The sequence below is a fragment of the Eretmochelys imbricata genome, chromosome 28, assembly GCF_965152235.1.
Source record: "Eretmochelys imbricata isolate rEreImb1 chromosome 28, rEreImb1.hap1, whole genome shotgun sequence".
Classification (NCBI taxonomy): domain Eukaryota; kingdom Metazoa; phylum Chordata; order Testudines; family Cheloniidae; genus Eretmochelys; species Eretmochelys imbricata.
The window spans coordinates 3,932,702-3,959,816 of record NC_135599.1 but is presented as its reverse complement, the minus strand read 5'-3'; the positions used below and the strand labels follow the sequence as shown (position 1 = coordinate 3,959,816).

The 27,115-nt window shown below is 47.7% G+C and overlaps 2 protein-coding genes across 2 annotated transcripts in view; both read left to right on the top strand.

The window, feature by feature from the left end:
- LOC144258246 (uncharacterized) overlaps positions 1 to 27,115 on the top strand; it is a 640,730-nt gene that overhangs the window by 607,110 nt on the left and 6,505 nt on the right. The gene's annotated exons all lie outside the window — the stretch shown is intronic.
- On the top strand, positions 189 to 27,115 carry LOC144258320 (uncharacterized). Its single transcript, XM_077806804.1, has 8 exons — positions 189 to 345; positions 8,761 to 8,849; positions 9,538 to 9,664; positions 20,234 to 20,316; positions 21,403 to 21,483; positions 23,736 to 23,862; positions 25,131 to 25,683; positions 26,488 to 27,115. The coding sequence occupies exons 1-7, from the start codon at positions 189 to 191 to the stop codon at positions 25,445 to 25,447; spliced, it is 981 nt and encodes a 326-aa protein (XP_077662930.1). The 3' UTR covers positions 25,448 to 25,683; positions 26,488 to 27,115.

Sequence of the window (27,115 nt, the reverse complement as noted above, 5' to 3'; positions counted from 1 at the left end):
GTGTAGTCCCTGAGTCTCCCGGGAGTGGAAGTGACGTTGGGCGGGGGAGGGAGGAAGAACCGCGCTGCGGCTCTGCCTGGCTCGTGCGGGGCCGTTGGAGCCTCTCTTGGAGGCGGAGAAGAGTTTGGTGTCGCCCGGCTCTGGGCATGCGCAGATCCGGGGGGCGGGAGAGAGAGAGAGAGGTGGGCATGCGCAGAGGCAGAGCTCACCCGTGGCTGCGGGGCCGGTCTGGGCCGAAGGGTCTGGGCCAGGGGGTCTGTGCCGGGGAGACCTTCATTCACGCCCCCCCGGCCTGGGCCCTGCTCCCGCCCTGGGGCCGTCCCGCTGCGGAGCTGCAGCCTCCAGGTACTGGAGCGAGCCCCGGGGCCGGGCGGTGACTCTGCCCCAGTGTCCGGGGGGGGGGACCAGCCCCCCCCCCGGGGTCCCTGCGTGGGGCCGGGCGGGGGGAGACCTGGGGAAAGGGGCGGAGGGAAAATGTCGGCGCAGCCCGGACATGGCCGGGGGAGGAGAGGAAGGGGGGGCTGAGATCCCCTCGGTTTTACCGCTGGCCCCCCCCGGGGCTCCCCCCGCTCCCGCCCTGCCCCCTTTTTCTCCCGGCAGAGACGAGCAGCAGCCCGGGTGACCCCCTCCCCTTCCCCCACCTCCCTGAGACGGGCTCTGCCCCCCACGTACCCCGTTTCCTCCCCACTTCGCCCGTGACCAGTTCAAATCTCAGCGTTGGGGGGGGTGTCCCCCCCATTTTACCTGCAGTGACTTGTCCCGGTTTAGGGGGGAATCGTTCCCCGGAGTGATTTCTGAAACGGGCAGAGGGTGAACGGGCAGAGCCCTGAGACAGGGAGACGGCTGGGCTGGGCTGGGGGGGCTGCGCTCTGCTGGCCACAGGGCCTGGAAAAGCCCAGAAAGGGGAGGGAGGAGCAAGTGCCCCCCCCCCCCCCCCGGAGATGGCCCAGTCCTCGGTTTCCCAGCCCCTGCTGGTTTCCCAGCCCCTGCTACTTCCCCTCCCCCACCCTTCCCAACCCAGCAGCCCCTGGAGTCATGTTCCCAGACCCCCCTGCCAGCCCCTCCCCACAGCCAGTGAGATCAGGTCCCCCAGTGAGCTGGCACTGCACAGACCCTGACCAAGTTTGGGGCACTCGTTGTGCCAGGAACTGCAGAGACCCCTACAGAGAGCAGGGACCTTGTGCCAGGGGCTACAGTGACCCTGTCTGAGCTCTGGGCCCCTGTTGTGCCAGGCCCTGCATCAACACCCAGTGAAATCGGGCTCCCATTGTGCCAGATGCTGCAGAGATGGCAAACAAAATCAGGGACCTTGTTGATCCTGGAACTGCTGAGACCCCAACTGAGATCTGGGTCCCTGTTCTGCCAGGTGCTTCAGAGACCCCAACAGAGGTCAGACCCCACCGTTGTGACAGGTGCTGTGGAGACCCCAATTGAGATATGCACTCTTGTTGCGCTGGGCATTGCAGAGACCCCAGCTGACATCAGGCCCCCCATTTTCCCAGGTAAACCTGAGACCTGGACTGAGATCACAGCCCCCCTTGTGCCAGGCAGCGCACGACTGCGGCCCAGATTGCTGCCTCCATTGTGCTGGGCACTTCAGAGACCTCCATTGAGACCTGTGTCCCCGTTGGGCCTGGGACTGAACTGACCCCCGACCAAGATCACACCACACCACTGTACTTGGCACTGCATAGACCCTGCCAGAGACCCTACCCCCACATTTTGCCAGATGCTGCAGGGACCGCAAGCAAAATCAGGGATCCTGTAACGCCGGGAGATGCAGAGCCCTCGACTGAGATCAGGCCCCCTGTTGTGCAAGGCTCTGCATAGACACTGACAAAGATCAGGATCCCCATTGTGACAGTGCTGAACAGACACCAAGGGTATCTCTACACTGCCATTATAAACCCACTCAGGCTCACAAGGCTCAGGAAAGGGGCTGTTTAATTGCAGTGTAGATGTCTGGGCTCGGGTTGGAGCCAGGCTGTAGGACCCTGCAAGGTGGGAGGGTGCCAGACCAAGCCGGAACATCTACACCACAATTAAACAGCCCCGCAGCCTGAGCTGTGTGAGCACAACTCAGGGGGCAAGGGCCAGCCACCGGTGTCTAACTGCAGTGTAGACATGCCCACAGTGACAGAGAGTCCTTGCCACAAAAAGCTCAAAGGCTAAATAGGCAAATGGTGGGTGGCTACTCTCTGTTTTACAGATGGGGAAAATGAAGCTCAGAGAGCTGAAGTAATTTGCTCAAGTTTGCATGGAAAATTTGGTGCAAAACTGGGAACTGAACCCAGATTGTTTGATTCTTGCTTCTCCTCTTAACCCCAAGCTCAACTTGTGTGTGTACAGCTTTGTTTTGGTCTTTGTTTGCATCTCATTGGCTTCCAAGAGCTGTTGTGGAATTTCCTTCATTGGAGGTTTTTAAGACCACGTTAGAGATACACCAGTCTGGGAATGTCTAGGGATACTTAGTCCTGCCTCATCACAGGAGGCTTGAGTAGACGACCTCTCAAGATCCCTTCCATGCCTACATTGAAATAATTCTGTTTTGTGCTTTCGTGTTCTATGCTGAACTGTTTTGCATCATGCCGTTTGGAACTCTGATCGCACCATGCTGTATTGCATGATTTTATGGTGCACTGTTTTGCCTCAGCTTGTTTGGTGTCTGTGTTATGTTGGTTTGAGTTGAGCTCTTTTCCACTGTGTACTTTTGTCCTAGGGTGTGTTAGTTTGCCTTGTGTTGCTTTCTTCTTTGTATTGTGTCATCTTATGGTGTGGAGTGTAGATTTTTGTTTTTCTGAATTGCCTGACATTATGTTGTGGTGGGATTTTTTTCTGTATGTTGTGTTTTATACGTATATATTGCATAGCATCATAGAAATGTAGGGCTGTAAAAGACCTCAAGATGTCATCAAGTCCAGCTGTCTCTGCCAAGGCAGGACCAAGTATATGTAAATGATCTCTGACAGAGGTTTGTCCTACCTGTTCTTAAAAACTTCCAGGGAAAGAGACTCCGCAGCCACCCTTGTAAGGCTATTCCAGAGCTGAACTACCTTAGCTCTGGTGACACCCACACAGATTTTAGTGGTGAGCAGCTCTGGAGAGAGAGGAGACCCCAGTGAGTGCCAGGCTGGGGAAATCGAGGCTCAGGTGATCTTCAGTGGGATTCTGCCTGTTCCTAGAGAAGGGCAACAAAGGTGTGACAAGATTATGACTATCAACAGATGGCTCGGGGAGTGTCGCTCTAAGGAGGGCTTTGGGATGTATGGAGAGGATGCACAGAGGACAGTTCTCTCGGGATGGACTTCATCTGAGTAGGGAAGGAAATAGACTTCTAGGATGGAGGCTGGCACAACTCATTAAGAGAGCTTTAAACTAGGAATTTGGGGGAGATGGTTGGGAGATGTTCAGGTAATCTCCACGCCAGATTTTAACATTGAGAGGGAAGAAAACAAAGTAGAAAGGATACAGCCATGGGTAGGAGAATGGACATAAGGAGGAAGGGCAGTGTGGAGGCCAGTCTAATAGGTCATAGTGGCAGTAGAATGCTCAAATAAATTGGTCAGTCTCTAAGGTGCCACAAGTACTCCTTTTCTTTTTGCGAATACAGACTAACACGGCTGTTACTCTGAAACCTGGTAGAATGTCTGTGCCTAATCGGGTAAAGAATGTGAGCGAGGCCAAACAACAAAAATTAAGATGTTTGTACACGGAGACTAGGTAACAAAATGGAGGAACTAGAGCTACTGGTGTAGGAAGTGAAACCAGATATTCTAGGGATAACAGAAACATGGTGGAACAGTAGTCATGACTGGACTACAGGTATTGAAGGGTATGTGCTGTTTAGGAAAGACCGAAATAAAGGTAAAGGTGGTGGAGTGGCATTGTATATCAAGGATGAGGTAGACTGTAAAGAAATAAGAAGCGATGGAATGAATAAGACAGAGTCCTTCTGGGCAAAAATTACATTGGGGAAGAAAACTATTAGAGCCTCCCCTGGGATAGTGCTTGGGGTGTGCTATAGACTGCTTGGATCTAATTTGGATATGAATAGAGTCCTCTTTAATGTTTTTAATGAAGTAAATACTAATGGAAACTGCGTGATCATAGGAGACTTTAACTTCCCAGATGTAGACTGGAGGACAAGTGCTAGTAATAATAATAGGACTCAGATTTTCCTAGATGCGATAGCTGATGGATTCCTTCATCAAGTAGTTGCTAAACTGAGTAGAGGGGATGCCATTTTAGATTTGGTTTTGGTGAGTAGTGAGGACCTCATAGAAGAAATGGTTGTAGGGGACAGTCTTGGTTCAAGTGATCATGAGCTAATTCAGTTCAAACTGAAAGGAAGGATAAACAAAAACAAATCTGCGACTCGGGTTTTTGATTTCAAAAGGGCTGACTTTCAAAAATTAAGGAAATTCGTTAGGGAAGTGGATTGGACTGAAGAATTTATGGATCTAAAGGCAGAGGAGGCCTGGGATTGCTTCAAGTCAAAGCTGCAGAAGCTATCAGAATCCTGCATCCCAAGAAAGGGGAAAAAATTCATAGGCAGGAGTTGTAGACCAAGCTGGATGAGCAAGCATCTCAGAGGTGATTAAGAAAAAGCAGAAAGCATACAGGGAGTGGAAGATGGGAGGGATCAGCAAGGAAAGCTACCTTATTGAGGTCAGAACATGTAGGGATAAAGTGAGAGAGGCTGAAAGTCAAATAGAATTGGACCTTGCGAAGGGAATTAAAACCAATAGTAAAAGATTCTATAGCCATATAAATAAGAAGAAAACAAAGAAAGAAGAAGTGGGACCGCTAAACACTGAGGATGGAGTGGAAGTTAAGGATAATCTAGGCATGGCCCAGTATCTAAACAAATACTTTGCCTCAGTCTTTAATGAGGCTAATGAGGAGCTTAGGGATAATGGTAGGATGATAAAGGGGAATGAGGATATGGAGGTAGTTATTACCATATCTGAGGTAGAAGCGAAACTCAAATAGCTGAATGGGACTAAATCGGGTGGCCCAGATAATCTTCATCCAAGAATATTAAAGGAATTGGCACATGAAATTGCAAGCCCATTAGCAAGAATTTTTAATGAATGAATCTGTAAACTCAGGGGTTGTACCGTATGACTGGAGAATTGCTAACATAGTTCCTATTTTTCAGAAAGGTAAAAAAAGTGATCCGGGTAACTATAGGCCTGTTAGTTTGACATCTGTAGTACTCGAGGTCTTGGAAAAAATTTTGAAGGAGAAAGTAGATAAGGACATTGAGGTCGATGGTAAATGGGACAAAATACAACATGGTTTTACAAAAGGTAGATAATGTCAGACCAACCTGATCTCCTTCTTTGAGAAAGTAACAGATTTTTTAGACAAAGGAAACGCAGTGGATCTAATTTCCCTAAATTTCAGTAAGGCATTTGATACAGTGCCACATAGGGAATTATTAGTTAAATTGGAAAAGATGGGGATCAATATGAAAATTGAAAGGTGGATGGATAAGGAATTGGTTAAAGGGGAGACTACAGTGGGTCCTACTGAAAGGTGAACTGTCAGGCTGGAGGGAGGTTACCAGTGGAGTTCCTCAAGGATCAGTTTTGGGACCAATCTTATTTAATCTTTTTTATCACTGACCTCGGCACAAAAAGTGGGAGTGTGCTAATAAAGTTTGCGGATGATACAAAGCTGAGAGGTATTGCCAATTTAGAGAGGGACCAGGATATCATACAGAAGGATCTGGGTGACCTTGTAAACTGGAGTAATAATAATAGGATGAAATTTAATAGTGAGAAGTGTAAGGTTATGCGTTTAGGAATTAATAACAAGAATTTTAGTTATAAGCTGGGGAAGCATCAATTAGAAGTAACGGAGGAGGAGAAGGACCTTGGAGTATTGGTTGACCACAGGATGACTATGAACCGTCAATGTGATATGGCCGTGAAAAAAGCTAATGCGGTCTTGGGATGCATCAGGAGAGGTATTTCCAGTAGGGATAAGGAGGTTTTAGTACCGTTATACAAGGCACTGGTGAGACCTCATCTGGAATACTGTGTGCCGTTCTGGTCTCCCATGGTTAAGAAGGATAAATTCAAACTGGAACAAATACAGAGAAGGGCTCCTAGGATGATCCGAGGAATGAAAAATCTGTCTTATGAAAGGAGACTCAAGGAGCTTGCCTCGTTTAGCCAGCTAAAAGAAGGTTGAGGGGAGATATGATTGCTCTCTATAAATATATCAGAGGGATAAATACCAGAGAGGGAGAGGAATTATTTAAGCTCAGTACCAATGTGGACACAAGAACAAATGGATATAAACTGGCCATCAGGAAGTTTAGACTTGAAATTAGGCAAAGGTTTCTAACCATCAGAGGAGTGAAGTTCTGGAACAGCTTTCCAAGGGAAGCAGGGGGGGCAAAAGACATATCTGGCTTCAAGACTAAGCTTGATAAGTTTATGGAGGAGATGATATGATGGGATAGCCTAATTTTGGCAATTAATTGATCTTCGACTATTAGCGGTAGATATAACCAATGGCCTGTGATGGGATGTTAGATGGGGTGGGATCTGAGTTAGTACAGAGAATTCTTTCCTGGATATCTGGCTGGTGAGTCTTGCCCACATGCTCAGGGTTTAGCTGATCGCCATATTTGAGGTTAGGAAGGAATTTTCCTCCAGGGCAGATTGGCAGAGGCCCTGGGGCTTTTTCGCCTTCTTCTGCAGCGTGGGGCACAGGTCACTTGCTGGAGGATTCTCTGCACCTTGAAGTCTTTAAACCATGATTTGAGGACTTCAATAGCTCAGACATAAGTTAGGGGTTTGTTACAGGAGTGGGTGGGTGAGATTCTGTGGCCTGATTTGTGCAGGAGGGGGTGGTCAGGGTCTGATCAGGGGGCGGAAATTGACTGGTCAAGGGGGTCAAGCAGCTGGAGGCAGGATTAGGAGAGGGGCTGAGAGGTAAAATCAGGGCTGGGGGGAGGAGCAGGAGTTAAGCTCCTGGTGAGGCACTGGCAGAGGGTGTCGCCTTTGGTGTGGGGGAAGGTGTCAAGAATGGAAGGGAGGGGAGGGGAGAAGCAGGAGTTGCAGGGAGGGGAAGGTCATTGGGGTGGGAAGAGAGGGGTTGAACTGTGTCTGTGCAGCTTGGAAATTCCCAGGGGAGAAGTGGTGGGCAGGGGAAGGGGGGAGGTGAGTTAATTGGATCCTTTCCCTGTTTGTGCCACTTCCTCCCACATACAAATTCTCTCTCAAGTTTTTCCCATTTTCTCTCTCATTATCACCTGTGGCTATAAAATCCAGGAAGATTTGCCCCCAAATGATCAGCTCTCTAATCTCCCCCCATTTTGTCCTGTTCGCTCCATAATTCTCAAATGTCAATTTAAAATCTCTCTGATGTGGCAGGTTTTCCCACCCGTTTTATCTGCAGCGATTTGTCCTTGTGTAGGTGGGAAATTGTTGCCCGGAGTCATTCCCCAAAACCTGGCTGCCCATGGAGTGGGGATGGGATGAGATGCCCGTTCTCTGCAAGGGCAGGGAAGGGAGTTGCACGTGTCCCCCATGGAGACTGCCCGGACCCCGTTTCCCAATCCCATCTGCTGCCCCCAAACTCCCAACACAGTTGCCCCCAGCCCTCAGTTGCCAGTCACCTGTCCATCCCCTGCTGCAACCCCCTTCCTTTGTCCAGGGAGCCTTCCAGCTCCCTCTCCCTTGCCCTCTTAAAGCAGCTCCTGAAAGGGATCCCTTCTGCCCATGTGAATGGTGGCAGTGGGAGGAACCATCACTTTGTGTTTATGTATTGGACTGTCATATAAAATCCAGTCAAACAGTCCCCCTTTTCCCTTTAGTTATTTAATAGCAATATAAAATCCCCTCAGATCTTGGTGTTTTTCTCTCATGTTATCAAATACGTAGTTTGTGACACGTTTTCTCTGCAGATCTCAAAGATTGATATAAAATACCCTAAACATTTGCCCCACTTCTCTCTAGTTGTCTATTTCTAATTTAACATGAGGGGTTGCTTCCCAATGTGTTAAGATGTAGCCACCTCTGGGGTGGATCCATGGTGGCCATTATTTGCTGATGACAGGGCATGGAAATTTCTTACCTGTTTTGGCCCTCCAGGCCTTCCATTCTCCTGTTAAAGAAGCATCCCCCAGGGCTCCCTCTGCCTGTCTGAATGGCCAGCAGGGGGCGGTGATAACTTTCTATCCACTTATCAAACACTGTGAGGTAACACTGTTTGAGGGGTGGGGGCGGGATTGCAGCTGGAGCTGAAGAGGGAGGCCTCTGGGTGACTGGGCAGGGGTTACCCTAGTCAGGTTGGTGGGTTCTGGAGGTCTGGGGTTTCAGGGGATGGTTCTGATGTGCCCAGCCCTGAGGCTATGGGTCCTGGAGGTGGGTAATACTGGGGGCCTGTTGGCTGCAGAAGAGTGGGGGTGGGGGTCTCTTGGGGAAGCTGGGCAGTGGGTTAGAGGGTGCCTGGTGCTGTGCCAGGGGCTCTGTCTGGGCTTCCCCTGCAGACTCCTGGGATCACTGTCATGCCCAGTGCACAGAGTGCGGGGACGAGGGAGAAAGGAGGTTAAAAATCTCTCTGTGGGCTTAGCCTGGTAGGAGGGACCAGGTCTGCTCTGTAATAAAGAGATCAAGCATTTTTCCAACATGGCAGAATCTAGGGTGTCTGTCTGCAGGGAAAGGGCCTGGGGGAATTCTGATGTGAAATTAACAGAAGCCTGTTCTGAAACCCCCACAACTGCCCTTCTCACCCTCCCAGGCTGCAGAATGACGTGCATGTTTCTCTCCAGCTCATCCCATCCTCCCATGGAACAGGGAAGAGAAATGGCTGCAGAGGAGCCAGTTCAGGTAGGGATTATCGGGGGGTTGCTGGTGGGCTCCTGCAGGAGTAAGAGGGACAGCAAATTCGCCGGAGATGGGAAGGTTTGCATCATCTGGTTTGGAGGTTGGAGCGGAGCAGGAAATGCACAGGGTGGAGAAAGGGAGGAGGACAGGGGGTGGCAAAGCTGCTGGGAGTTGTTTAATAAGTGGCCTAGATTCTAGGAACAGACCCATGAGGTTCGGAGGTGGAAATGCCCTGATTTGTGAAACAGAAAATAACCCACCTAGATGGAGCTAGGAAAACTGGCTCATAGTGCTGGAGCCTGATCCGACTAACCAGCGAGTGCTGTGAGATATGAAGGGGGCACCCACCTGTCAGGCATATTGGAGCTGCCCCTCCCTTCATATCCAGCTCCTCACAATGAGGAGGGTATTGGGCTTCCGACCAGGAAGCTCTCCCTGGACCCTGCTAAGGGCTCCATCTCCTGTATCAGTCTGTGGCTAGTAGGTGTGTGATGGATCTGCTGGGAGAGAGGAGGGGCTCTCTCTTCGTCCCCTCTCCCTGGTGTTTCCTGGATGCTCTGAGCGGGGTGGGGGTGGGACTCTGTTGACTGCAATGCACCCAGAGCTCCATTTGATTGGCTCCTCTCCCCCACAAATAGTGGGGCTGTGAGTGGGGAAACAGGTACCGAGTGTTGGACTCTTGCTCTTTCAGGGACTGGTGACCTTCGAGGAGGTGGCTGTGTATTTCACCAGGGAAGAGTGGGCTCTGCTGGACCCCATTCAGAGAGCCCTCTACAGGGATGTCATGCAGGAGAACTATGAGAATGTGACCACACTGGGTAAGGATTCCTGTCCCCTCGGTTCTTGGAAGGGGAACTGAAGAGATGAGGTTCATACCATCCCTACAATGCCATCTCTACTCTGTCCTGTTTCAGCATCACCCCAATATGCCAGTGAGACACACACGACCAGAGACCCTCCCCTGCTGCAGAACACTCTGGGAACAGAGCACAGGAGCAGTATCGCAGAGTCAAATATCTCCTGTTCGCTCAAGTAAAACTGGGGGTTAGGTCTGGCATAACTGTTCCATACCCCTAATCATTTTTGTTGCCCTTTTCTGAACGTTTTCCAATTCCAGGAGCTTTTGGGGGTGGCAGGCATAAATATGCAAGCAAGAATCAGGCTAGGGATAATGAGGTTAGCTCAATCAGGGAGGATGAGGCCCTCTTCTAGCAGTTGAGGTGTGAACACCAAGAGAGGAGAAACTGGTTTTGTCGTTGGGTAGCCATTCACAGTCTTTGTTTAATCCTGAGCTGATGGTGTCAAATTTGCAAATGAACTGAAGCTCAGCAGTTTCTCTTTGAAGTCTGGTCCTGAAGTCTTTTTGCTGCAGGATGGCTACCTTTAAATCTGCTATTGTGTGTCCAGGGAGGTTGAAGTGTTCTCCTACACGTTTTTATATATTGCCATTCCTAATAGCTGATTTGTGTCCATTTATCCTTTTACATAGAGACTGTCCAGTTTGGATGATGTACATAGCAGAGGGGCATTGCTGGCACATGATGGCGTATATAACATTGGTGGACATGCAGGTGAATGAGCCGGTGACGGTGTGGCTGATCTGGTTAGGTCCTGTGATGGTGTCGCTGGTGTAGATATGTGAGCAGAGTTGGCATCGAGGTTTGTTGCATGGATTGGTTCCTGAGTTAGATTTACTATGGTGCGGTGTGTCGTTGCTGGTGAGAATATGCTTCAGGTTGGCGGGTTGTCTGTGGGCAAGGACTGGCCTGCCTCCCAAGGCCTGTGAAAGTAAGGGATTGTTTTCCAGGATGGGTTGTAGATCACTGATGATGTGTTGGAGAGGTTTTAGCTGAGGACTGTATGTGATGGCCAGTGGAGTTCTGTTGGTTTCTTTCTTGGGCTTGTCTTGCAGCAGGAGGCTTCTGGGTACACGTCTGGCTCTGTTGATCTGTTTCCTTATTTCCTCGTGTGGGTATAGTAGTTTTGAGAATGCTTGGTGAAGATCTTGTAGGTGTTGGTCTCTGTCTGAGGGGTTGGAGCAAATGCGGTTGTACATCAGCGCTTGGCTATAGACAGTGGATCGTGTGGTGTGTCCGGGATGGAAGCTGGAGGCATAAAGGTAGGCACAGCAGTCAGTGGGTTTTTGGTATAGGGTGGTGTTAACGTGACAGTCACTTATTTGCACCGTGGTGTCTAGGAAGTGGACCTCCCTTGTAGATTGGTCCAGGCTGAGGCTGATGGTAGGGTGGAAGCTGTTGAAATCATGGTGGAGTTCTTCCAGGGTTTCCTTCTCATGGGTCCAGATGATGAAGATGTCATCAATGTAACGTAGGTAGAGAAGGGGCGTGAGTGGATGAGAGCTGAGGAAGCGATGTTCCAGGTCAGCCATAAAAATGTTGGCATATTGTGGGGCCATGCGGGTGCCCATAGCAGAGCCACTGGTCTGGAGGAATATATTGTTACCAAATTTGAAATAATTGTGCGTGAGGATAAAGTTACAGAGCTCAGCAACCAGTTGTGCTGTGGCATCATCAGGGATACTGTTCCTGACAGCTAGTATTCCATCTGTGTGTGGGACGTTTGTGTAGGGAGCCTCGACGTCCATGGTGGCTAGGATGGTGTTTTTTAGAAGATCACCAGTGCATTGTAAGTTTTCTCAGGAAATCAGTGGTGAAATTGAGATAGCTAGGAGTGCTGGTGGCATAGGGTCTGAGTAGAGAGTCCACATATCCGGACAGTCCTTCAGTGAGAATGCCAATGCCCGAGATGATGGGGCGTCCAGGGTTTCCGGGTTTGAGGATCTTGGGTAGTAGATAGAATAACCCTGGTTGGGGCTCTAAGGGTATGTTGATTTGTTCCTGTGTTAGCGTAGGGAGTGTCCTGAGTAGATGGTGCAGTTTCTTAGTGTATTCCTCAGTGGGATCTGAGGAAAGTGGCCTGTAGAATTTGGTATTGGAGAGTTGTCTAGCAGCCTCCTTTTGGTAGTCAGATCTGTTCATGTGACAACAGCACCTCCTTTATCAGCCTCTTTGATTATAATGTCAGGGTTGTTTCTAAGGCTGTGGATGGCATTGCATTCTGCACGACTTAGATTATGAGGCAAGCGGTGTTGTTTTTCCACAATTTCTGCCTGTGCACATCGGCGGAAGCATTCTATGTATAGATCCAGACTATCATTTCGACCCTCAGGAGGAGTCCATGTGGAGTTCTTCTTGTGCTGTTGGTGGGAGGGTATCTGTGTATCAGTGTGCTGTTCAGTGTTATCTTGAAAGTATTCTTTGAGTTGGAGACGGCGAAAGTAGGCTTTCAGATCACCGCAGAACTGTATCATGTTTGTGGGGGTGGCAGGGCAGAAAGAGAGTCCCTGAGATAGGACAGACTCTTCTGCCGGGCTGAGTGTGTAGCTGGATAGATTGACAATATTGCTGGGTGAGTTAGGGATACCACTGTTGTGGCCCCATGTAGCAGGTAGGATTTTAGACAGCTTACAGTCCTTTTTCCTTTGTAGAGAGGTGACGTGTGTAATGTAGATCTCCTATCTTATTTTAATAAAGTCTGTTTGTATGGAAGGTTGGTTATTTATGAGAGTCTCCAGGTTGGAGAGCTCTTTTTTGATGTTTTCCTGTTTGCTGTATAGGATGCTGATCAGGTGGTTCCTCAGTTTCTTTGATGGAGTATGGCATAATCTCTCACTGTGGTCTGTGTAGTATGTAGATTTGGTACGATGTCCATCTGTTTGCATTTGGAAAGAAAGATGATATCTGTCTGTACTTGTGCAAGTTTCTTCATGAGGTTGATGGATTTCCACTTCATACGGCTAAATGCAGTGCCTTGCATGGTGTCAAGTATCAGAGGGGTAGCCATTTTAGTCTCGATCTGTAAAAGCAGCAGAGAGTCCTGTGGCACCTTATAGATGGCTTAAGGTAAGAGAGACAAGGATTCTTTTAACAACATAATTCTTTTGGCATGTTGTAGGTATCTGAAAACTGTGACCTTAATGATTTTTTTAAAAATATCCTGTTACTAATTAATACATGGTAGATAATTAAGCAGCATCCATGGTAAAGTTCTTCCAGTTTTATTTGTTTGGCCTTTCAATTAGAATTGGATTCCAGACAAGTGATTTCCATTAAGTTTTAGAATTTGTTTAGGGAGAGGTATTGGAAACCAGTAAGGCCTGATCTTTGCTATCTGATGTTGTTCCGGCTTGACTCGGAAGTAGCAAAGCACTAGGTGTGGTGCTAGGTGTTTTGTAGGATGAAGCCCTTTTTTACAAGCTCTTTGAAGCAGGAATCTGTCTGCAAACTCCAAAGCCATGTGTTAATGTGCTCCAGGGCTTCTACTCTGAAGTTTTTGAGTTGGTGACACACACACACAATGTGAAAACAGGAGAACGTTGCCTGTTTCTACAGGGCTCTGTTGCACTTGCACAGCGTGGGTCCTAACCACTCATTTAAAATACCCATCACCAGCCAGTTGATGTTTTACTTCCCTTCATATTTTCAGTGTTGTCATTTGTTTGTTTGGGGTTTTGTTTGCTGTTTGTGTTGCTTTATTACTTATTTTTACTGTTCCGTGTGTGCAGTATTCATCCAATTAAGAATTGACATCCCATAGAAATGGTATAAGCCTGAGTGAATACCTTCTACTCTCCTTTCCAGTATCAGACAATATTGTATTAACATTTGCAATGAGACCATGACTGTTTCTAGTTGACTCATAGATTTGTTTAGCATCTTAAAGCTGGGCTGTGTGCGTGGATAATATGCATGCAAGAGGGATAGTTTTGTGAACTGCGAAAGTTGGTAGCATGCTAGTGTTTTGGCAGATGCTTCATTTTTTGAGAGCAGCTTTCCCTGAAGATTTAGTGGTCTGTGATAGGAGGAGGTTATTAAATTGGGCCTCTGGTGCATGTTTTTTATGCTTTTACTTAATGCCCAAGACTGTGTTTTATTTCTATAGCTGTTTTCAGTAGGCCACATTTTGATGTGTTTACTAGCTTGAGTTGTTAGAAAGGATGATAAAATACATGTACTCCAAGGGCAGTGTCAATTTTCTTTTTATTTGATTTCATATTAAATACACATCTTAAGCAGTGCACCTTGATAATTATCCCTTGTTTTAATATTCTTTCTTCTTCTTCCATACCTATGAACTGTTTAAAAAATATATATCATATCTAGGGTTTTTATTTGTACTGGTGGCTCACATCCAACCATTACCTCAATATTGGTGGAGCACATAACAAAATTCATTCCGCACATGGATGGAAAAAATTAGAGGGAACATTGGTGACGACTCCCTCTTGGGTGGATGGGCCAGTCCTGGGGCCCATTACCTCTCAGTGATTGATTTTTCCATTCCAAGTCCATAAAGTAGATTTTCAATATAAATGCTTTGTTCCTTACAAACGACACATATGTTGACCTCTTAGTCATTATGAGTCTTAATCAGTAATGAGCTTTTTGTAAATGCCTCTGTCACAGAGTCACCGGGTCAATGCTCTGGAACTACTCTGTATGAAGCCAGTCAAGACTCTGGGGGTGCCTCCTCTCTCTGAGCAGACTGTCTCCAGGTCAGGAGCTTACACAGCTTTGACCTTCCTGAGTCTGACCTCGGAGCATTGAGCATCCCCTTCCACACCATGGGCTTCCTGCAGTGAGTCCACCAGGACGGGGCTCCTGGGGAAGCCAGAAAGCCCTACACCCCAACTCCGCAGTCAGGCGTGACTCTCAGCCAGCCAGTAAAACAGAAGGTTTATTCGGCGACAGGAACACAGCATGGAACAGAGCTTGCTATCACAGAAATCAGTAAAAACAACAAGGAGTCCGGTCAAATAAATCTGTTAGTCTTTAAAGTGCCACAGGACTCCTTGTTGTTTTTGTGGCTAAAGACTAATACGGCTACCCCCTGAAATCAGTGACAGAAATCACAGAAATCAGTGACTTTCAGCCAAGTCCATCTTGGGAGTCCTCGGCCAGACGCCCTGGACTCCCCCTCTTCCAGTTCCCCCCATGCAGACTGCCCACTTCCAGCGACCAGACCCCCGACACCCCCCTGTTGCTCCTCCTCCGGCTCTTTGTCTTGCTTCCCAGGCAAAAGGTGTCACCTGGTCACACCCCTCTCCTGGGTCTCAGGTTACATAAAGTGCAGGCAGGTGGGAAGCTTCACCTGCCCCAAGGGCCTCAGCAAAAATCATACACCCAATTCCCACCACAGAAGTATTGGTGCAGTACACTGGGAAACTGAGGTACACACAGGATTAGTATAGGACAGTAAGACTCACATGCAACATAACAAGATTAATAAATCCCCACTTTATCACAACCTTGCATGCTCTCCCCTATGGATAAATACCCTCCAAGAGATGTTTGGTGTGATGGGTTTGTGAGGTCTCTGGTGAGAGCTGCTGGCAAAGACCAAGTGACCCTTTGCCAAGGGATCTCTGTGTCACTGTCTGCCCTCCGTAGGCCAGGGAGAGGACAACTTTCTGTCAATGGCCTTCAGGACGGGGGCTGAGTTCTCTGCAGTGCCCATTGTCCCCTCTCCATTTCCCTTCTTTGTGTGCTGTCTGGGATGCTGCCCCGCTTCCTGCTCCCCAGGACACCCTGTATCTACTCCATGTGCCAGACTTCTCGCAGCCCGCAGTGAGAGGCCATCCAGCCCATCAAACTGGTGCCAGAGTGCTGGGCCTCAGGCCTTCTGGGGTGCACCTCTGTGAGTCCAATTGACCCCTGCCCCGGGGTGCTACAGGGGCATGTCCTTGTAGTGTGTCAGGGCTCCACACTCTGTATGAGACCTTGGGGCATTTTCTTCCTCTCTTGGGTACCAGCAAAAGAGCCGACTGTCGGTAAATAAAGGAATGAAAGTAAAGAAACGGGGGGGGAAACTGTGGACAGATCCCATCAGGATATGGGCCCCTCTTACTTCTGGGGGCCCTGGGAGCATCTCAGTCCCCTTCAGAGTTTACTGGGTCTCCAGTGCAATTTTCAGCCTGCTCCCCCTTTGAGCTACGGAGATCCCCACCCTCCCTCAGTGAAGGCCAGAGCCCTGAATGCTGCCAGCCCTTTCTTTGGGGCTGGAGATGCTCCGCAGACTGTTGCCTTCCCAGGGTTGTCCCCCTCTGAGTAGGTCTCTCCTGTTAACTCCTGCTCCAGTCCTGGAGGAGCTGGGCCAGTCCAGCCTAAAGCAGCAGTTTAACCCCTTCTATGCCAGTGTGGGGTTTATATAGCCCTTCACAGGCACCCAGGCCTAGGGAATGGCCCCCTATCAGCCCCATGCCTGATGTGATGGGGTGACTCGCTGGCAGCATTGCCTTTGAGGGTGCTGCTCCCTCCTGCTCCCGCTCCCACTCCCTCCCCTCCCCCTTTACTGCCACCACAATGCCTGTCACCTTCATTTCCTGAGGGGTGACCCCCAGAAGGTGTGTTTTGGTATCCCTTTCCCTTCCCCCCCCCAGGATCCGTTGTGCACCCTCTGTCACTCACCTGTGTCTCAGGAGATAAGGCGGGTCATGAGGTGTGGGTGATGCTATGCTGGAGATCCATCATCACTGAGGGAGTGGCAGCCTTGACCCTCCTTGAAGGTTGCCGGGATGCTGATGTGCACTGGAGGAGAACTGGGGCTTGACTGAGTCCATAGACCATTTGGCCCACAGGGTGCCACTGTAAAGCCTGCTCTGCATGGTTGCCAATTGCTGCTGGTAGCTTTGCGCCCGTAAGTCTCTGTAACGTTGTCTTCAGTGACTCAAGAGCATGAGCACCAGCCTCAGGCAGATTGGTAAGAGGCAGGGCACAAACCCCAAATTGGTTGTGAGGTCGATATGTAGATTTCACCAACCAAGTATCCAATGTAAACGCATCAGGCACTGTAACAGCATGAACATGGAATCACAGACAGTCCCCTTGAGTCATCCCATAGATCTCACCACGCAGGTGAGCTCACCTTTGTGAAAGATTGTCCCTTACACCAGGAGTTCTCAACTTTTTCTTTCTGAGTCCTCCCCAACATGCTATAAAAACTCCACTGCCCACCTGGGCCACAATGACTGGTTTTCTCAATATAAAAGCTAGGGCTGGCGTTAGGGGGTAGCAAGCAGGGCAACTGTGTGAGGCCCCATGCCACAGGAGCCCCCACAAAGCTACATTGCTTAGACTTTGGCTTCAGCCCCGGGTGGTGGGGCTAAGGACCATGGACTTCAGCTGCATGCACTGGGACTTCAACTTTCTGCTCTCGACCGCAGCAAGTCTAATGCTGGCCTTGCTTGGCAGCCTCCCTGAAACCTGCTCATGGCCTCCCAGGGGGCCCCAGACTCCTCGTTAAGAACCACTGCCTTACACCACGAATCACAGCAATGTTCAGGTTACTGCCAGTCCCAAAGGATCAGTCAATTATTTAGGTCAGTTGAATCTTAGACATCACAACCAAGACAACACTTGTATCCAGTCGTGTAATAACCTCTATTAAAATTAATTTAAAAGGAAACGAGTTGTTTACAAAGTTAAAGCAGGTCATCATAGAGATGTAGAAGAACCATAGAATCATAGAATATCAGGGTTGGAAGGGACCCCTGAAGGTCATCTAGTCCAACCCCCTGCTCGAAGCAGGACCAATTCCCAGTTAAATCATCCCAGCCAGGGCTTTGTCAAGCCTGACCTTAAAAACCTCTAAGGAAGGAGATTCTACCACCTCCCTAGGTAACGCATTCCAGTGTTTCACCACCCTCTTAGTGAAAAAGTTTTTCCTAATATCCAATGTAAACCTCCCCCACTGCAACTTGAGACCATTACTCCTCGTTCTGTCATCTGCTACCATTGAGAACAGTCTAGAGCCATCCTCTTTGGAACCCCCTTTCAGGTAGTTGAAAGCAGCTATCAAATCCCCCCTCATTCTTCTCTTCTGCAGGCTAAACAATCCCAGCTCCCTCAGCCTCTCCTCATAAGTCATGTGTTCTAGACCCCTAATCATTTTTGTTGCCCCTCGCTGGACTCTCTCCAATTTCTCCACATCCTTCTTGTAGTGTGGGGCCCAAAACTGGACACAGTACTCCAGATGAGGCCTCACCAATGTCGAATAGAGGGGAACGATCACGTCCCTCGATCTGCTCGCTATGCCCCTACTTATACATCCCAAAATGCCATTGGCCTTCTTGGCAACAAGGGCACACTGCTGACTCATATCCAGCTTCTCGTCCACTGTCACCCCTAGGTCCTTTTCCGCAGAACTGCTGCCTAGCCATTCGGTCCCTAGTCTGTAGCGGTGCATTGGATTCTTCCATCCTAAGTGCAGGACCCTGCACTTATCCTTATTGAACCTCATCAGATTTCTTTTGGCCCAATCCTCCAATTTGTCTAGGTCCTTCTGTATCCTATCCCTGCCCTGCGGTGTATCTACCACTCCTCCCAGTTTAGTATCATCCGCAAATTTGCTGAGAGTGCAATCCACACCATCCTCCAGATCATTAATGAAGATATTGAACGAAACCGGCCCCAGGACCGACCCTTGGGGCACTCCACTTGATACCGGCTGCCAACTAGACATGGAGCCATTGATCACTAGTTTACAAGAGTTACAGTTTAAATTTCAAAAGGCAATAGAAGCTTCTATAATAAGCAAGCTCTACATATCCTTTAGGACTAACCTAGGCTAAGCAATGCAACTAGTCAGATATTAACCCAGGTAGCGGCTCACAAGCATTCAATAACGTCTAAACACATTCTTATAATTCTCATACCTGTTTTAACAATACTAACACAAGTGAGCCAGACTGATTCCAGCTCTGCGTTTGTCCATGTTCAATTAAGATATGGGGGCTTTGTGCAAGAGCTAACACCTCATCTGCCAGTGTCACAGGCAGGGATGGTGTTTCTAGCCTCTGTTTGCCAGAAGCTGGGAATGGGTGACAGGGGATGGATCACTTGATGATTACCTGTTCCGTTCATTCCCTCTGAAGCACCTGGCATTGGCCACTGACCTAGATGGACCATTGGTCTGACACAGTGGGCTGTTCTTATGTTCACAGTCTCTATCAGGAGTATCTACTCATTTGGTCTCACTGGGGAGCCACAGAAGGAAACAAGGTGTGCTGAGGCAAGAAGGCCCAGTCTCAGAGCCCCCGGGCTCACTCTTGCCAAAAGCTAAAGCTAGACCCAGCCCATGAAAGGGGGCACTCCAAGAAGAGACTGTATAAATGCTGGAGCATCAAACAACTATGTAAACTTAAGACAGCTGCCTTGGAGAAAATGATAGGGAGAATCCCACAAAGTGACCCCTTGGATTCCATTCTTCTCTGGCCTTTAGTTCACAGAATGATGGAACTGGAAGGGACCTTCAGAGGTCATCTAGTCCAGTCCCCTGCACTCAAGGCAATTATTATCTAGACCATCCCTGACAGGTGTTTGTCCAGCCTGCTCTTAAAAATTCCCAATGATGGAGATTCCACAGCCTCCATAGGCAATTTATTCCAGTGCTTAAACATTCTGAGAGGAAGTTTTTCCTAATGTTCAACCTAAACCGCCCTTGCTGCAAGTTAAGCCCATTGCTTCTTGTCCTATCCTCAGAGGTTAAGAAGAACAATTTTTCTTCCTCCTCCTTGTAACCTTTTATGTACTTCAAAACTGTGATCATGTCCCCTCTGTCTTCTCTTCTCCAGACTAAACAAATGCAATTTTTTCAATCTTCCCTCATAGGTCATGTTTTTTAGACCTTTAATCATTTTTGTTGCTCTTCTCTGGACTTTCTCCAATTTGTCCACATCTTTCCTGAAATGTGGCACCCAGAACTGGACACAATACTCCAGCTGAGGCCTAAGCCGTGAGGAGAAGAGCAGAAGAATTACTTCTCATGTCTTGCTTACAATACTCCTGCTAATACATCCCAGAATGATGATTCCTTTTTTTGCAACAGTGTTATACTGTTGACTTATATTTAGCTTGTGATCCACTATGACCTCCAGATCCCTTTCTGCAGTCATTTCCCATTTTGTATGTGTGCAACTGATTGTTCCTTCCGAAGTGGAGTACTTAGCATTTGTCCTTATTGAATTTCATCCTCTTTACTTCAGACCATTTCTCCAGTTTTTCCAGATCATTTTGAATTTCAATCCTATCCTCCAAAGCACTTGCAACCCCTCCCAGCTTGGTATTGTCCGCAAACTTGATAAGTGTAACAGAGAGAGACTGTTACTGGGAGGGTTTCACCCTGTCTCAGAGGGTTACACCCTGGTGGGAGGGGGCTAGACCTGTACTGGAATAAGGTCACTCTGTGCTTCACAGTTTGGCAGAACCTAGGATGTCCATTAGCAGGGAAAAATCCTGGGGGGAGTCGGCATGTGGAATGGACGAAAGCCCCATCTGAATTCTCTCACATTGTCCTTCTCTTCCTGTCAGGCTACAGAATAACATCTACGTTTTGCTCCAGATTATCCCATTCTCCCAGAGGGAAGGAAATGGCTGCAATGGAGCTGTCTCAGGTAAGAGATTATCAGGTTGCTGGTGGTGGGTTCTGCTTGGAGGGAGAGGAGCAGTACGAGCATAGGAAGGTGGTAGCTGCTAGAGATGGTGGGAGGCAGGAAATATCTAGGGGTGGAGAAAGGGAGGGGACAGGATGTGACAAACCTGCTGAGACTTGTGTAATTTAGGATATAATGGGTTGTCACCCCCGGGGTGCAGTCTGGGGGGCTTCTGGGAACCGCTGTGCCCTCTAACCCTCAAGCTGGGCTGGTCCTTGTCACACTGCTTTGCTGGAGATTCAGCCAGCCTCTCCAGGGCCTGTTAACACAAAAAACTACAGCAGGTGGTGCCATATACCCAACTCAGCTACCTGAGTGCTTTACCTAAACCACTCAAGGACAGATAGAAGACAACAGCCCATTTTCCAGCTCCCCAACCTTTCACACTTGCTGTAGTATAAATCCAGAATTATACCATCGTATAGTGCACAGGGATCTCTATAATGTAAGCTCATTAATATAGTTTGCCTTCCCCTTGATATGGGAAAGATATGCACAACAAGCTTGTGCTAGCCAAGCTGAGATTTTCCCCAGACAATTCACTTAAAATATTTAACACTGGTTAAGATAAAGCATTAAACAAGTTTATTAACTGCGAAAGATAGATTTTAAGTGATTATTGCTAGAAGAAAAAAGGAGCAGGTTGACCCAGAGGCGGATATGAGTACAAGCTTCTTTATTGCGATACTTGTTCCCCTCGACCCAATTGTCGAGTAAGCACTGCATTAGTTACATCACACTCCTTTTATCTAAGTTAGTATGTACACGCCTACATCCATTACAACACCCCAAAACCCCTTATTAAGTAATAGAAACACCCATACTGTTAGTATATCTGCCCCATTGCTATTATTCACAGCATTAGGCATGTCATAGAGGCATTTTTACCTTGAAAATGCAGTTCTTTGCAATAATGTGTTGCTACAAATTTCCCTAATCAGCCGTTCTCAGGGGAGGGAGGAAGGGGCCATAAGTCAGGGCTTGTTTATGTATCTGGGAAAGGAAGGGAGGGGGAAATAACATTTCTTTTATCTTTTTCACACACAGGACGTTCATTCCGACAACTTCATTTCTCATGCAGCTGCATCCTTATCAATTCTTACAAGCAACAGGGAAAGGAAAATTATGGCAACTTATTTATTTATTACTTACTTACTTATTTATTTAAGCAAAGAATTACTGCTTGCTTATCCCTTTGTCCCCTAATGCCATGTCAGCACGTTAGCAGCTTCCCAGCTCTTTTACTTAACCCTTAACATATCCCAACAATTATAAGAGATAGCAAGCAGATCAAAGCAGATTACTTAGGAAATAACCAAAAACTCAGACTAAGCCTTACACGCTAGATGGATAGAATTTGAGTTAGCAATTTCTCACCCTGACTGATGATACAAGCAGTCCAGCAAGTTTCCATTCAAGGTTGGATATTAGGAAAAACTTTTTCACTAGGAGGGTGGTGAAACACTGGAATGCGTTACCTAGGGAGGTGGTAGAATCTCCTTCCTTAGAAGTTTTTAAGGTCAGGCTTGACAAAGCCCTGGCTGGGATGATTTAATTGGGGATGGGTCCTGCTTTTGAGCAGGGGGTTGGACTAGATGACCTCCTGAGGTCCCTTCCAACCCTGATATTCTATGATTCATACACAAGCTAGAAATCCTTCTACACTGGCACCAGCACTTCCCCCAGTTCAGTCTTTGTTTCTCAGGTGTTTCCAGGAGTTCTCTTGTGTGGGGAATGAGGCCATGAGATGATGTCACACCCCACCTTATGTAGCTTTTCCACATGGCGGGAACCCTTTGTTCCAAACTCAGTTCCCAGTTCAGTTTGTGGAAAAATACAGGTAGCAAAATGGAGTTCATTGTCATGTGGTCTGGTCACATGCTGTAGCATGCCCTGCTGAGTGCTGAGCTCTTCCACGGTCCGTTGTCTTTGTTGATGAGCCATCAGCACTGTCTGGCTTCTTCATAGTTGTACCTGAAAGGCTAGTTATGAGTGTTACCCAGAGTAAGCACATTTGAAATGCAGATACATAGTCAATATCCATAACTTCAGTACAAACATGATCTATGCAAAAAATAGGATAATCATATTCAGCAAATTATAACTTTTCCAATGACACAGCACATGATGCATCTTGCACAAATTGCATCATAATTATGTCCCAATCATATTATAATCCTATCACTTTGCTGAATATGGGGTGTAGTGTCCGATAGGCCTAATTTCAAGGCACAATTTTTAATCTATTTAATGAGTGCCGTGTTTATTTAGTATCATTCTAGTTTTCTAGTCAAAATATTGTGCTGAACCAGGTCATATGCCTTACAGAATTCTAGGTATATTACATCAATACTATTTATTGCAACCAGACTTTTGATCTCATCCAATAAGGATATCCAGTTAGTTTGATAGGATCTGTTTTCTCTAAATCTTTGTTCTTGGGTACTAATTATATTACTGTCCTTTAATTCTTTATTAATAAAATCCAGTATCAGCTGCTCCATTATGTTGTCCAGTATCGATGTCAGACTGACACTCCTGTAGTTAACTGGGTCATCTCTTTTACACCTTCTAAATATTGGCACAGCATTAGCTTTATTCCAGTCTTCTGGAATTTCCCCAGTGTTCCAAGTTCTAATTAAAATCAACATTAACAGTCGACCTTTTAAAACTCTTGGATACCAGTTATCTGGACATGCTCTTTTAAACATGTCTAGCTTTAATAGCTGCTGTTTCACGTCCTCGTGAGTTCTTGTTGGAATGGAAAGAGTGTCGTCGTCATCAACATCTTATGATATGAGTACATCATCTGTTTTTCTCCAAATCTAGGAGGGAAATATTTATTGAACACTTTTACCTCTTCTGTATTATTTTTGATAATTCTGCCATTTCCACCTAGTAATTTACCACTACCATTGTTAGGATTAATTTTGTACTTAATATACTTTTAAAAACTTCCTTCTTATTTTCATTGATTGGTTATTGATTTTTGATAGCTTCCCTTATCAATTTTCTACAATTCTGACCTTCTCACTTATATTCTTTACTATTGACTTCCTCTTTCTTCCATATATTTTATTTGGCGTGTGTTAGGATTCCTACCAGAGAGCCACCAGCAGGGTCCAGAGACAGCCCCATCTCCTATATCAAGCTCTGGCTAGTAGGTATGTGATAAATGTGAAGACCCTGCCTCCGTCTGTCAGCTGGAAGACACAAAGGTTCTCTCTTTCTACCCTCCGATGCCTCCAGGCTGCTCTAAGCAAAGTGGGATGGAACTCTGTGCCTCGTGGAGCTTCCATTTAACTGGTGCTGCTGTTCCATGAATAATGGGGTTGTGACTGGGGCAGCAGATACTGAACGTTGGACTCTTGCTCTTTCAGGGGCCAGTGACTTTCGAGGAGGTGGCTGTGTATTTCACCAGGGAAGAGGAGGCTCTGCTCGACCCCACTCAGAGAGCCCTTTACAGGGATGTCATGCAGGAGAACTATGAGACGGTGGTCTTTCTGGGTAAGGAGTCCTGTCCCCTCCGTTATTAGAAGCTGTGGGGTCTTTAAAGAACCTGAGTAGTAATAACTTTATACCTTCATTTGTCATACATGTTTCCTTGCCCCCCCCTTTTTTTCCTTATCTCCCACCCACTAGAATAATTTTTGGACATGTGCCTTTTTGGTGCGGTCAGTTATTTTAAAATGGCATTTAATATATCCTTATTTGATACATTCATAACTACAACTTTCATGCCTTTTCCTCATTTTAAGAGGAAAATATGCCACCTGTAGAATTCTAAATTGAGTAAATAGGTCGATGACTGATGCATGGCTTGTGTGACCGTCAGATGAGCTCCTCTTTTGATAGGAGAGCGCATAATGTTGCCATTCAGGACCCCACAGGTGAAGGGGAGGAGAAGTGGGGGAGTAGATAATTCTGGGGTTCCAGGAAATGGCGAGGGTTTGTGCAGAGTTACAGCTAAGAAGCAGCAGGGAGGGAAGAGGTAGTGAGAGACAAGACGGGAACACAAGAAGCTCCCAAGGTGCTGGGAGGTGGTGATGGCTGAGAGTAATGGGAAGAAGAGGGAGGGGAATGTGGACGAAGGGTACCCAGGAAGTGGGCTGCATGGGTCAGTGGGAAGGAGGAGATGTTTTGGGATCTAGAGCTGTGGGGGATCCCAGACTTTTAACTCCAAATCCCTACCCAAGTCTTGTTGCTTTAGAGCCTTCGCTCGTTTTATTTCTGTTGGTTTCACTTCTTTTTACATTTTTTCCCCCCAAATATTATTATTTTAACTCCTGACCTCCCTCTCCCACTCATTACCCCCCTCCCCATATAACCTCCCCATCTCTATGCACAGCGACCCTGGCCACCATTCCTGAGTCCTTGCTGCACTCCTCCCTCCCATAGCAGTGCCATTACCCAGGCACAAATGGGCACTGTTTACACCTCTAAGCCCTGGTCTACGCTACGAGTTTAGGTCGAATTTAGCAGCGTTAGATCGATTTAACCCTGCACACGTCCACACAACAAAGACATTTTTGTCAACTTAAAGGGCTCTTAAAATTGTTTTCTGTACTCCTCCCCGACAAGGGAATTAGCACTGAAATAAACATTGCTGGGTTGAATTTGGGGTAGTGTGGATGCAGTTCGACAGTATTGGCCTTTGGGAGCTATCCCAGAGCTCTATTGTGACTGCTCTGGACAGCTCTTTCAACTCAGACGCACTAGCCAGGTACACAGGAAAAGCACCGGGAACTTTTGAATTTAATTTCCTGTTTGGCCAGCGTATCATGGTGTGACCATGCAGAACTCATCAGCAGAAGTGACCATGCAGTCCCAGAATCGCAAAAGAGCTCCAGCGTGGACCGAACCGGAGGTACTGGATCTGATCACTGTATGGGGAGACGAATCCGAGCTATCAGAACTCCGTTCCAAAAGACAAAATGCCAAAATATTTGAAAAAATCTTGATGGGCATGAAGGACAGAGGCTATAACAGGGACCCGCAACAGTGCTGCATGAAACTTAAGGAGCTCAGGCAAGGCTACCAAAGAGGCAAATGGCTGCTCCGGGTCAGAACCCCAGACATGCCGCTTCCATGATGAGCTGCATGCAATTCTAAGTGGTGCCCCTACCACTACCCCACCCCTGTACTTGGACTCCTGCAAGGGGGGAGTCTCATGCAACAGGGATGAGGATTTTGGAGACAAGGAAGATGATGATGATGAGGCGGAGGATGAAATCTTTCTCCCCGACAGCCAGGAACTGTTTATCACCCTGGATCCAATACCCTCCCAAGGTGGGCTCCCAGACCTTGAAGGCAGAGAAGGCACCTCTGGTGAGTGTACCATATAATAGATGGTTTAAAAGCAAGCGTGTTTAATGATTAATTTTCCCTGAAGATTTGGGATGCATTTGCAGCCAGTACAGCTCCTGGAAAAGTCTGTTAACGTGTCTGGGGATGGAGCAGAAATCCTCCAGGGACATCTCAATGAAGCTCTCCTGGATGTACTCCCAAAGCCTTTGCAAAAGTTTTCTGGGGAGGGCAGCCTTATTCTGTTCTCCATGGTAGGACACTTTACCACACCAGGCCAGTAGCACGTAGTCTGGATTCATTGCGTAACAAACCATGGCAGCATATGGTCCCAGTGTTTGCTGGCTTTCAAGCAACATCCGTTCTTTATCTCTCTCTGTTATCCTCAGGAGAGTGATGTCATTCCTGGTCACCTGGTAGAATTAGGGGAATTTTATTCAGGAGACAGTCAGAGGTGGCCGTTCCTGCTGGGCTGTTTGCCTGTGGCTGAAAAGAAATCATCCCCGCTTTTAGCCACGTGGTGGGCGGGGGCCCATTCACGCTGAGCTGTTTGCATTTGGCTGGCAGAGATCTTCCCTGATACTAGTCACACAGTGGGAAGAGGGGTGAAGCGATCATCCCAGAGAATTGGATGAGGGGAATTAGTTGGGTTTGTGCTGCACATTAACCCGAAAACCGCAGCCCCTCCTTTTAAGTGACGAATCCAATGGGCGCTTGGTATGGGAAAGGAGGGTGCTGCTGTTTGAAACCATTCACCGTGAGAGTGTCTACCCATTATTCTCTAAAATGTCTTTTTAAATACTACTCTCCCTTTTCTTTCTCCTGCAGCTGCAAATGTTTCAATGCTCCCCCTATCATCTCCATCCCAGAGGCTAGCGCAGATAAGAAGGCAAAAAAAATGCACTCGCAATGAAATGTTCTCTGAGCTCATGCAGTCCTTCCGCACTGAAAGAGCTCAGCAGCATGCCTGGAGGCAGACACTGGCAAAGTCCAGGAAAGCAGAAAATGAACTTGAGGAGAGGTGGCGAGACAAAGATGATAGGTGGCAGCAGCATGATGAGAGGATGCAGAAGGCAATGCTGAGGCTACTGGAGGATCAAACTGATATGCTCCGGTGTGTTGTTGAGCTGCAGGAAAGGCAGCAGGAGCACAGACCGCCGCTGCAGTCGCTGTGTAACTGCCCGCCCTCCTCCCCAAGTACCATAGCCTCCTCACCCAGAAGCCCAAGAACGCGGGGGGAGCCCTCCGGGCACCCAACCACTCCACTTCAGAGGACTGCCCAAGCAACAGAAAGCTGGCATTCAATAAGTTTTGAAGTGCAGTGTGGCCTTGTTCGTCCCTCCTCCCCTTCTCCACCACCCCACCCTGTGCTTCCCTCCTCCCCCACCCCTCCCGGGCTACCTTGGCAGTTATCCCCCTATTTGTGTGACAAATTAATAAACAATGCATGAATTGA

Excerpts from the sequence above, each read along its gene's own strand:
- LOC144258320 (XM_077806804.1), top strand. The coding sequence starts at position 189 with ATGCGCAGAGGCAGAGCTCACCCGTGGCTGCGGGGCCGGTCTGGGCCG. Across the intron at positions 346-8,760 it reads TGCGGAGCTGCAGCCTCCAG|GCTGCAGAATGACGTGCATG; the intron begins GTACTGGAGCGA and ends TCACCCTCCCAG. Across the intron at positions 9,665-20,233 it reads TGAGAATGTGACCACACTGG|GCTACAGAATAACATCTACG; the intron begins GTAAGGATTCCT and ends TCTTCCTGTCAG.